The sequence below is a fragment of the Thamnophis elegans genome, chromosome 4 (assembly GCF_009769535.1).
Source record: "Thamnophis elegans isolate rThaEle1 chromosome 4, rThaEle1.pri, whole genome shotgun sequence".
In the NCBI taxonomy this organism is placed as follows: domain Eukaryota; kingdom Metazoa; phylum Chordata; class Lepidosauria; order Squamata; family Colubridae; genus Thamnophis; species Thamnophis elegans.
The window spans coordinates 54641685-54654978 of NC_045544.1; the positions used below are offsets into that span (position 1 = coordinate 54641685).

A 13294-nucleotide genomic window follows, 5' to 3' on the forward strand; every position below is an offset into this window, starting at 1 on the left:
CTCCAAATAATGGATGGTAGATGAGAAAAATCTTTTGAATACATAGCATAAAGTAGCCTTATGTAGCCATCTTAGAACAGATGCCATGTACAAAGGTAGTTCACTATATTTTGTAGAAATATAGGATTTTAGTATTATTTAAATTTAAAAAATAGAAGGATAAATAATTAAACATTTGCAGTCAGGATACCATAAGTAGTCTTCAGTTAAGAGAATCTGGAAGAAAGAATTAAAGAAGTTGGAAGACAAAGTAGAAAATACTGAAATTGAATTACTCTTCCTGATACTCTTCTGTTTAATAACAATAAAGCTTAATTTGACTAGTGTTTTATAGGATTGGTAAAGGTTGGCTAGATATTGCTATCTGTTCTTCCAAAATTAAGTATTTTTATTATTATACTGTTTCTGCAAGAGCAAAGCTACACCAAGGACATATGAAATCTTTGCTATTATTACAATGTTATCTGAAACAAAAATGCAGCTAGATTTGGCTGCATGGTAATGAGAAAGGGATTCCAAATTAAAAAAGAAACAAATATAAAAAGGATTTAGGGTTAGAGATTTTAAAGAAACATTAAAATATATTTGAAAATAGCAAAGTATTTTATATAATGATTTAACAGACTACCGTAAATTTACACAATTCAAAGATATGTACACACACACACACAGTAGTAGTAGAATATGTAAAAGAATATATACTATATACACTCATTTATATTCACAAAAATGATTTCAGCTCAAAAAAATGGAACTTTATATCTAATTCAAAACACACCTCCAAAACTTACTATTTCCCCTTTATTTCTTTAGAAATTTTCAACACAATAAAAGTGTTAAAAATTAAAGAAAAGAGATAGAAAATAAGAAAATGTGTTAAAAATTAAAGAAAAGAGATAGAAAATAAGAAAAAGGAAAACATAGAATTATGACATCTGCCCTTCTTTTCATCTAGTAATTGCCATCTTAACTTTCCCATTTTACTGAATACTTTTAAATCCCCAAATCTATGAAGCATCTATTCATTATCTTCTTTTTTCAACAAAAAGTCCATATAACGTTCTAATCTTAGTCTAGCTCTACAATTTTTTAATCTACTTTCTCAATTTGCCAAAGGCAATCTGCATTACACTAGATTTCCAATTTGCTAGTAGGTACAAATTTTAGATTTTACTTAAAACAACAGCAATATTTTCATACCTTAAGTTCATTTCTTTCAAAGTATTATTAAGCACTTCTGTAACTGGTGGATGGCATTCTTTTAATAGTGCATTGGTGACTGACCCAAATTTTTGTAAGCGATGGTCTTGCTTTTGCAATTCATCTAGCAAGTTCTAAACAAAGAAAAATAAGATTCAAGCAAACAGAAATGTGCAGGTTTTTTAAATTGTAAAAGATAGCATTTTTTTTTAAAAAAACCCTCATTTTAAAAAAAAATCTCATTTTCAAAATCACAATCAGTAGGTAACAGAGGTGGTATTCAGCCGGTTTGGACCAATTTCGGCAAACTGGTAGCAGAGATTGCGAGTGGGTGGGCCTGCCCCCGCCCACTCATTCAGGTTCTATGCCTCCTATTTAGCCACATTTTTGTGGCCGGGCACATGCACGGAGGCGTGCGCATGAGTAAAGTGAATGCACGGAAGGCTGGGTGCATGCACAGAAGGTGCACACACGGGACGAACAGGTGGTAAAAATAAGTGAAACCCACCGCTGGTGGGTAATTATTATAGCAGGCACTAAAATGATGGGAGCAAAGAAGTAATGAAATTCTGAAGCATCATTGAATAAATATTGGTATAAGTTGTCTTGGACTAATTTTAAATTTATTTCATAACTACATTTAGAGTGGCAATTGTTTATTTTCTTAACATTCTGGCAAAATTCCATGATCTTGCTTAATATAATAAATATGTTTGTTCTTATGGCTTACCTGAAGATTATCTACTTGGACTTTCACTGCTTCCAGAGAGCCAGTAAGAAGATGAAAGCGAGACAGGGAATACCTTGCTTCCATTATGTAGCTATTAAGTTCTTCATAAGATGCTTTGTAAACTCTCCACTGATGAAGGACAGATTGTAGCAGTGTTTTCAGCTGACCAACCTGGCCACAATGAAACAAGAAATATAATAAGTATTTAAAAATATCAATGTATTTATTGAAATGTGTGAATTGAAAAAAAGAATTGTCATATTTTATGACATATTTTGTCTATAGTAGATTTTTTTAAAACAAATGATGACTATTTAACTAGGAATGTAGTTATTTTCTGTCCCTTCCCTAATTCCTATTTAGAAGCTATGTGCAACTGCTTAGTTTGCTGGAGATAATCAATATTTTTACTTTGAAAGAAATATAATGTTTCTACCTTCAGAGAGAGGGGGAGGGAGGAAAGGGGGGAGGGAGGAAGAGAGATATGAACTGTGAAGACAAGATTTTCTTACATTTGCATAGAAAACAGTTTTAAAGGAAAAAGAAGCAAATGGGAGGAAGGTACAAATATTGAAAGCAAATAATTGAAATGGAAACAGGGAAGGAAGAGAGAAAAAAACATCAATTCAAGCAAGATGGCAATATTCATTCATTCATTATACCATCCCACTCACTAACCAAAGCAACTCTGTGTGGCTTACAATTTCATAAAATAATAAATATAAAAGCATTAAAACTAACAACACTTAAATGAAGGCTGAAAACCCAGAACACAAATGGTATAAGGAGTATATTATTCTTGGCTTCCTCTTGTCACTTTATCTCTGCAAGGAATACACATCTATAATGAATAGCCTCTTCTACCTAAAGACATGCTCCACATGAATGAGGACTCTGGAAAATCAGAATATTCAATTAGGGGAGATGAAAGGATTGAGGAGGGAATAAGGCTGATATACTGACAGAAGTAGGCAGGACTAGAGATAGGCTACTGCTTTGGAGATCCAAATTTCTGCAATGTCTTTTGTGTGAACACTGTGAATGTGAATAGTTAGTGGATATATAAGCAGATGGGGTATCAATTTTACAATTCCCTAGACTTAGAATAGAATAAGCTGGAAGGTACCTTGGAGGTCTTCTAGTCCAGCCCCCTGCTCAAGCAGGAGAACCTATACTATTTTAGATAAGTGACTGTCTAGACTCTTCTTAAAAACATCCAGTGATGGAGTGCCCACAATTTCTGGAGGCAAGCTGTTCCACTGGTTAATTGTCCTCACGTTAGGAAATTTCTCCTTAATCAAGGAGAAAACCCCACCCTCAACACTTCTAAGGCAGGCTACTATATATAAACAGGGAGCAAACCAAACACTCATTAGCATCCCTGTCAAAAAAGGAAATGTCTGCAAGCAAAAAAAAAAGCAATTTTAGAAAGCATCAAGGACTTCACAGTTCAACCCTAAGCTACACAGATCTCTTCTATTGCAATTCAGATATAAAGATAAAACAGATTTAGGCTCTGAAATGTTTATCCCTTCCCTTTTTGAATTGTATGTGGAATTTCACTTCTATTTTAGATCAGCTGAAAGTTTCTATGCCATATGAATATCTATGTCATGTTAAGAAATGTAGTTAATATTAACCGTGATTAGTGCATCATTGAGGACTTGAACAGGTTAGGGTATATAAAGCTGCGGTGACGCAGTGGTTAGAGTGCAGTACTGCAGGCCACTTCTGCTGATCACAGCTGCCAGCAGTTTGCAGATCGAATATCACCAGGCTCAAGGTTGACTCAGCCTTCCATCCTTCTGAGGTAGGGAAAATATGCAGACTCTGTAAACCGCTTAGAGAAGGCTATAAAGCACTGTGAAGCCGTATATATGTCTAAGTGCTATTGCGATTGCTGTAGTCATGGAGAAAATCTACCCAGGAAAATCTACTCAAGTAGTTTTAGAGTCGAAAATGATGATGGTACATTATCAATCAACCAATGTGGAAACAAATAGTAGAAAGATTTCAGAAATCTAATCTATAATTAATTATTTGATGCACAGCATAAGGGTTTATTAATTATCAATAATTCTGCATTTCTAGCTTTTGAATCATCTGGATTGGGTTGGGAGAAGAGGAACGTGGAGGCATAGCTCTTGACTGAAAGTGATTTGTACTTTTATCATTCAGAATATATGTAGCTTCTTTCCTGATATCAGTAGTTTGAAATCCCCTAGTTTAAGGAAGATATTTTTTCTTCCATTCCTTCTTACTTACCTGGTGGTCCAAATTTGCCCAAGAATTATTTAGCTTCTGGAGGGTATCCATAACAGCAACACAGACTTCTTCTTTTTTATTTTGTATTAGGGTAAAGCCAGTCTGTTCAACTTTTTCAAGTTCTATCTCTTTTGTTTTTAACTGATCTTCAAGTTCCTGAAGGAAATAAAAAAAATTGTCATATTGTGTTTTAACTGCATAAGGCTTTTTGTAAAATCACTAATTACTAACAACTCATGATTAGAGTTTTCACGTTCAGTACAACAAACAATAAACTGTACTAGTAATAATAAATATCTATTATAAATATACTAGTTTATTTAAAAGTAAAGAATATCTGTGTCAGGAGTTAGTAGAACAGAAAACAATGAATTGGAGAAGATCATAAAGATCTGAAAATTGAAGTTTTCATCTGTTAAAGTTGAAAGATTGTGGCAAATTTGGCCATGGTGGCTCCATTGGCACATTGGTGCCATACCAAAAAATCTTGGATGGCACTTAGAAAAGCTGCACATTGATAAAACTTTCATCTGTCAATTACAAAAGACCACACTGCTTGGACCCACATACATACTAGACTGATAAATTACAATATCTTAGGTTCTTGGAAAGAATTTGATGTGTATGAAGGCCAAAACCAGCTAAAGAACTGGCAGCTATGATTTTACATTGTTCTGTATGTAATAATACATTAAATTCCTATCCTATCTTGCACTGAGTGATTTACAATTTATAAATATATTTTAAAGCAAAGAACAATACAAAACAAAAACAACACAAACAAAGGAACAGAACTGACAGAGAAAACAAATCCTATAAGAAAAGAGACACCAATAATCTCACCAAAGATTAAACATCCCCAACTCTTTTACCAATAAATAAAAGAGTTCTACCAAATAGAATAGATATTCATATATCATTTATTAACATACCTTAGAAATTATATTAATATTATTGTATTGACTAAGTGGGATTTACATCTGTCCAGATATGCATTAGAGTTATATTAACTAGCATTCTGCTCTTCTTTTCAATAAAATAATAAAACAGATTTGGTTCATAATGAATGGCAAAGTTATTTTTACCTGACAGTCTTTTAGGACATTTTGAACTGAAGCTTGATCTCCAATTCTCTGTTGTTCCTTCAGTTTTGTCTCTTGAGTTTCAAACCATGTTTTTAGGTTCTGAATGTTATTTTCATATTCTGTCCATGATTCAAGGAAACCTTCCAACAACTGAATCTAAAAGAAAGAAAGAAAGAAGAAAGAAAGAAAGAAAGAAAGAAAGAAGAAAGAAAGAAAGTTAGTTAGTTCACATGTTTCTTAATTCCAACTAAAGAAAGAAACATTTTACTGGAAAAATATAGTGGGTATTGATCCTGTTTTTCTACAATCAAGTTGTTTGCAAAACGTTTTTTTTTTTACAAAACAAGTTGTTTTACCATGCATTTGAAATTGAATCAACATCCACTGTATACTTTAAAGTTTCAGTCTAACAAAAGCAATTAATCAAATTTATTGGAATGATTGATACTATAATGATTGGATTCAACCTAACTGAAGATGAGAAGATTTTTACTTCAGTGCTTTGAAATTAAGTATGATGCTGAAATTAAATTCTTAGTTATAATTTCTTAAAGCAAGCCAAAATTTCTACACATTTTGTGAAATGTATTTCAATTAACCCATTGTTAGAATCAATGCCATCTGCCCTCCCCCACTTGTTGTATCTCAGCAAAAGGTTTGTTATGACAAATAGGAAGTGCAATTTTCTAACTAAGAAGCAGATGCTAAGAACTACAGCATGACAAATAAGGTTATACTATAACTAAACAACAAAACTATTGGTTTGAAATAACAGTAACTGCTTTTAAAGATGGTAGCATTTACTAAATTAAACACAGTATTATTATTATTAGCAACTGATCTCTTCTAGGTTTTTTTGGGGGGTAGCATTATACAGACGGGATGTCATTGTTGTTCTCTGGAAAGGTAGATATACAGTATATAAGACTGCATCAATCTGGCTTTGTTGATGGATAGCATTTGATACCATCAGAACAAATGTGCCCATATACCAGTTGGTATACAAATTGCTATCTGTGGAAGACATAGAACACGTCTTAATTCTTCCTTCAGAATGCTATTTAGCAGCAGATAAAGTTTCAGATAAACTACGTTAACACATATCAAGTTAATTTCATTACCTTTTCCATTATCAGATTCTGCAAAATCTGCCACCGCCTATTCATCATTCCAAGTTGTTCAGCAAAATCCGTCTTGTCACTACGCTTGCTTTCCACATCCTGACTACTAATCTGCAACACTGATTGGTTAACGAAGTCCACGGTTAACTGTTTACAGCTTACATCAATTTTAAAGCCCTTGTGAAAAACAGACAGAAGAGAAACTCTCATATAGTGCAATATGTATCTTAGCACATGCTGTGTTTTGACTTAACAGTGTTGCATCAAACTTTGCCAAAATTTCTGCTTTAATGTTCACCAGTATGCTAACTTTTTCTTTAATTCATTGAGGAGGAAGGGAAAATTGTAAATTGTTCTCAACATTCTGGGTTATCTCCACTGTGTTGGAAATGTGGAAGAAAGGATGGCACATTCTACCATATTTGGTGGTCCTGTACTGAGGCCACGAAATACTGGAGAAGGATTAAAAAATAGCTAAAAGAGGTTACCGGGGCAAGCATGGAATGGAGACCTGAGAACCTTCTGCTAAGCATTAAACCAGAAAACATGAGCAATTCAATATGGCATTTGAGCCTACATATAATTGTGGCCGCAAGAATAACTTATGCACAATTTTGGAAATCCACTACCATACCGTCGGAAGATGCTATAATTAAAAAGATCTATGAATGTGCAGAAATGGACAGAATGACGGGTTGGCTGAGGGACAAAGGAGAAACGGAACATTACCTTAGCTGGAACTTATGGTATATGTGGGCGACAAGGAGAACAGCAGGGTCTTAAAACGGGGAAAGTTAAAAGTGAACATGGGTATTGTAATAGATCCCTGAATTTTGTAATGAGAAGATGTGGCTTAGAGACCTAACAATGAGGAAAAAAAAAAGTTGGGCTGTGAATGACTGTCACCATGGGGGGGGGGGAGAGGGGGTTGTATGTTTAAAATTGTATTTGTATTTGTATGTTTTACTCTTAAAAATGTATAACTAATAAAGATTTATTTAAAAAAACATTCTACCTAGTAAGCTGCTTATCTGATGATGACAGCAGGAAAGGGTTATGCTCTTATAATATTTCTTTTGAAGAGAGATCATTCAAAAAATAATCCTATAGAGAATTATTTCCTATTAAAAATAAATGTTGAAAATCTTTGGAAAAAGAAAGTCCTTGAATCCAAGACATGGTCTTGCTAGGGCTATGCCAGAGCTTGTTCCTTTCAATCCAAATCCCAACCCAAACTCCAGGTTCCAAGCATGAAGATGGAATATTGATATCCAGAACATTAATAATGTTAATGTCTGTTCAGCCCTGTCAGTGTGTATAACTAGTTACCATCACCACATTTTGAATAACAGAGTTGGAAGGGACCTCGAAGATCTTCTAGTCCAACCCCCTGCCTAGGCAGGAAACCCTACACCACTTCAGACAAATGGATATCCAACATCTTCTTAAAAACATCCAGTGTTGGAGCATTCACAACTTCTGGAGGCAAATTGTTCCATTGATTAATTGTTCTAATTATCATGAAATTTCTCCTTAGTTCTAAGTTGCTTCTTTCCTTGATTAGTTTCCACTCATTGCTTCTTGTCCTTCCCTCAGGTGCTTTGGAGAATAGCTTGACTCCCTCTTCTTTGTGGCAGCCCTTGAGATATTGCAACACTGCTATCATGTCTCCCCTAGCCCTTTTTTCATTAAACTAGACATACCCAATCCCAGCAACTGTTTTTTATATATATTTAGCCTCCAGTCCCCTAATCACCTTTGTTGCTCTTCTCTGCACTCTTTCTAGAATCTCAACATCTTTTTACATTGTGGCAAGCAAAACTGAATGCAGTATTCCAAGTGTGGCTTTACCAAGGCATTATAAAGTGGTATTAACACTTCATGTGATCTTGATCCTATCCCTCCGTTTATTGATGATATCTGACCCTTTGCTCCTATATGACCTCCCGGGTGTCCTCATATTGATGTTAAACAGAAGTGGAGAGAGCACCTTGTTCTGAGGAACACACAAAAAAATTGTCTCAGGCTTGATCTCTTCCCCTCTGCCAAAACTAGCTGGAACCAAACCAGAGAGAGGAGATGAACCACTGAAGCATGTCCACAGGGTAATTACAGGCAAAAGTCCAGTAATTAAAAACGTATATCCTAAATCAATGGGGTATTACAACCTTCAAATGCAACGTCACAAGGTAAGTATGTACTTCTCTAAAACCAGATCCAATGCCATTATGTAGTAGATATCAATTTAAAGTGATTTTCCAACTATTCCCTCTTTAAATACCTTATATTTCTGGAGGTATTCCTGGACAGCTTTATGTCCCACTATATTTTTTATGTTTTCCTCATCCTTAGAAATAGCATTTTCCATCAAAATAATCCAACTCATGACTTCTGTGATGGCATGGCGAGAAGGAAGCTTATCCATTTGCAGCTACAAAAAAGTAAATCAAAACAAGAACGAAGAGCCTGTACATGCTTTGTTTATAGGTATATCATTGTGTATATATTATGATGGAGAATATATGTTCAAATATGAAACCAACTTTTCTAATTTGAAAATATTCAACATAATTAAAGATAAATAAAATATATAATAAAGATATTAAAATATATATTATAATGTCCCTCTCACACACACGGGGGGGAGGGAGAGAAAAAGAGAGAGACTATATATACAGTATACACACATACATGCACACAAAATATAATTGCCAGTACTTTAAAGATACTTTGCCTTTCAGTATCAACAACTGCATTTATTTATATATATATATATATATATATATATATATATATATATATATATATATATATATATATATATATATATATATATATATATATATATATATAAATACTGGGCATACCAGGGGTTGTGCATACTTGGGCATACCAGGGGTTGTGACTTTAAGTGTGTATATATATATATATATATATATATATATATATATATATATGTATATGTATATGTATATGTATATGTATATGTATATGTATATGTATATGTATATGTATATGTATATGTATATATATATATATATATATATATATATATATATATATATATATATATATATATAAAAATCCCATTCACATCAATGCAATTTAATTCAAAGTAAATTGCCTAGAATTAACATTTAGAATTAGACTGGTATTATTTATTTAGTCCAATCAGTGGTGGGTTTCAAAATTTTTTAGAACCTCTTCTGTAGGTGTGGCCTGCTTTGTGGGAGTGGCTTGCCAGCCATGTGACTGGGTGGGCGTGACCAACTTGTAAAATGTGGCGAAACTAACTTAACAACGCTGTTGCTTAGCAACCAAAATGTTGGCTCAGAAACTCTGGCATTTGAAGCACGCAAGTCTTAAAGCTGTCAAGTTACAAGACCCTTGCAACCCTAACCCTTCAGAAAAAAAACCAGGGGTGTTCAAACTTGACAGCTTTAAGACTTGTGGACTTCAACTCCCAGAATTCCTCCTCTCACTCTTCATCTTGATGATGTGAGGACGGGTGGGGGGAGGGAGCTAGAACCGGTTCTAAAAAGGCACTGTAGATTTGTGGAACCTCTTCTAGAGAAGAGATTAGAACTGGCAGGAACCCACCCCTGAGTCCAATCCATGTGTTAGTAAAAGGCTGTGGTGTATGTTTCCATATATTGTAGTCCAACAAAGTGTTCATAACATCTATAAACAGAACTGTTGTGTTGGAAAAATACTACTCTCTCATCTCCAGAATTGAATTTGAAAATGTGTGAATGAACTCCACTATATCCTGTCATAACATGTGTGAATGAACTCCACTATATCCTGTCATACAGTACTGCTGCTAAATCAATTTACTTCCTTGTAATAATTGTAATAACTAATTATCTCCATTCCAGAATTATCATATTCAAATAATTGCAAAAAATCACTGCTAAAATATCACATACAAATCCACTATAAGCATTAATTTTAGAACATTTGTATTTTGCATTATTAGCTATTATATTCACAAAAGGTTTTGTCAAATCCATCTCTCTTTTTTCTTCCCTTAATGGAAGAATCACTGGATCACTGCTAATATGAACATTGCAAAGCACTTGCATTTGAATTGGAAAAAATGTGCTTGGCAAAGAATATTAATATACATGGATCATTTCTTTTTTTACAGCAGTCACATCCAAAAGAATCCCACCTCTGCTTCAAAACCTGTCTTCAGATGTCTACCTTTGTGTGCAAGCACAGCTGTTTTGTTTTACTGACAGTCCTAATGTGGAAATATTATGTGTGCATAGAGATATACCATGCACACATACAACTACTTTGCAGTAGTTGCATGAGCCTTCTGAAGGATATAGTTTTCTTTATACTTCAAGCAGAGAGTCTTTGCTCATGCTAGCACACTTTGCAAAGAACTTGTTTGGAAAGCACAGTCTCGCTAACCACTATCAAAACATTGGAAACTGCTACCCCAGTCATGTAGATGGAGCCACTATGGAGAAACAAGACACAGCTGAAATACTAAAGACACATCAGCATACCAGATGGTTTAAATAGTACACCTCTGGGAAAAGAATGGATTAAAAACTCTTAATTCAAAAAAGGCAGGCAAAGTCACTATGCCGTTCAGTATGCAGACATTTGAATCTTTTGGACTATTTTTTATCTATATTAAAATAATTTATCCAGTTGGGCTTGCTTTCGCAGCCATTTATTTCCTGAAAACAGGGTTGAGTTTCTGGAAAGAAGAAATTTATGAGCAATGCCTGAAGAGAAGGTTGCCAGAAAAAGTACATACATATTTCCCTGTGCATTGAATGAAATCATATGTAGTGAACTGAATTTGCCCTACCTGATGCAGTTTTTCCTGCACTACTGGAATCTGTATGAGCAGTTCTGTCCACTGATTATCAATTTGTGACAGTCCAGCCTTCAAAGATGCAGTATCCACTTTCTTCAGCCGGAGAAGATGATTTCCAGTGCTCAGAACAGTAGATTTTTGGGATGACTTTGCATCAACTTCTTTGGAAAATTCCTGAAATAATTGTAATTTGGCATAACTAGCAGGTTCCAGCAGTTTTATTAATAAACTTGGAGTATGAATAGAATGGAAATGTTTTATTTTGAACTGATAATTAAGAGTGCACAGCACTGCAATATATACATGCACGATTATATAGCCCCCGAATATATAATAGTTTTGGATATTGCCATTGTGTTACTTTATAAATTTTATTCCGCAACTGAAACAATTATATTACTAAACAATTAGATTGTGAAATGTCAATGACTCTAGTTTTTTTATTCATACCTACCAAAAATGCATTCAGATGATCTCGAATTATTTCTAGTTCTTGAGGAACTGTGATAGATTGCTGGGTCCAATATTTCAAACGTTCCATTGCTGACTGGAGCCAATGAATCAGCTCAGCCGAGTCACTCTGATATCTATAAAGATGATGGAGGATAAATTTATTTCACATTAAGCCACAGATATTCACTTTCGTGAAGTCATTCTCTGATCATTTAAAAGGTTCCTGATAAAATATTTTATCTTGAATATTCACATTCACATTAAATTCATTTTATTTTTATGTAAAATTGTATACTGTCACAAGCAATATCTGAATACATGTATACCAAACAATTTCAATTCTTCCCTTGGTAGGAGCAGACAGATTTTGTGATTCACAAATACTCCCTTATTTGAAAAAGCAAATGTCAGTCAAGAGCCACGACAATACGTAATTAAAGTATTTCACAATGCACCATAAAATTCAACTCTTTTCCTCCCTGGAAGGTATTTTATAGTTTTTTTTTCTAGTGTGTCTTAGAGTCCACAGTTTCTTAGTGTTTTTAATTTAGATATTTCTAAAGTAAATAATGCTTCTGCAAGCCAAATTATCTGCTTTAGCAATGGAGGAAAATATAATTAATTTAGGATGCTTTGGACTCTTTGAATGACGCTTATTTACTTGTTTATAATTCATTCATTCATCACGCACTCATACATTTTACAGTTTTTATAGCCTACCCAACTGAAAACATTATGGATGAGTTATATCCAACACAATTAAATTATAAAGCAACCACAACAATAAACCAAAAGTATATAAATCCCTGGAAATACTGTAATAATTCAACTCTTTCCTGGGTTGGATGCCAATAATAGTGAGCTAGGATTGAAAGGTGAACTCTACCATTGTTTTCCTGGAATTCTCTCCAATTTCAAAAAGTAATAAAACATGTTATGCAAGTAACTGTATTGATGAAATACAAAATGAGAAAGAATCCAAACTTATTGCTTTTTCATGTTATTAGCAATACCTTGTCCAGAGTTTAAGTATAGTTTCCAGTCTGTGCATTTCCTTAGTAACTTTGTTGGTAGTATTTAACCAATGCTCCCCTATCTGGTTCAATTGAGATTCCAATTCTGAACATGTCACAGAGAACAGTAGTTTTTTCCCATCATCCAGCACTTGGTAAAGTTTGGGTTGGTGTTGAGTAAGACTATATTTCAGGTGCTTTGATAACAAAAGACAATAAGAAACAATATGAAACTGCAATTATTTCTTTCATTACTATAACCCACAAGGAAAAAGAAACCTACAAGTTTACCATTAAAATGTTCCCTGTTGATGTGAAAACCTACATTTTGGTAACAATTCAGAGAAGTATACATTAAACCTTGTTCATGATTAATGGATTCTTTGCTTTTAGTTTATCCAGATACTATAACTTTCCATACATGCATACTCAAATACACACATGCTCATATGCATGCATGCCGTACATGCACATTCAAATATTCTACATATAATACACCCTGCATCATGTTGCAACCTTATGGCTTGTCTTTTAGCCTAAATTAAGTTAGAAACAATTGCCACAGGAAGTAACACGAACACAGGCTT

The 13294-nt window shown here is 33.9% G+C and overlaps 1 protein-coding gene across 1 annotated transcript in view; it reads right to left on the reverse strand.

Moving 5' to 3' along the window:
* The window catches only part of SYNE1 (spectrin repeat containing nuclear envelope protein 1), a 300005-nt gene that overhangs the window by 85493 nt on the left and 201218 nt on the right, over nt 1-13294 (reverse strand). The window contains 9 exon segments of the mRNA XM_032216017.1: nt 1201-1334; nt 1931-2101; nt 4196-4351; nt 5281-5436; nt 6402-6578; nt 8683-8832; nt 11233-11415; nt 11696-11828; nt 12708-12904. Of these exon segments, the coding sequence (XP_032071908.1) occupies nt 1201-1334; nt 1931-2101; nt 4196-4351; nt 5281-5436; nt 6402-6578; nt 8683-8832; nt 11233-11415; nt 11696-11828; nt 12708-12904 (1457 nt within the window).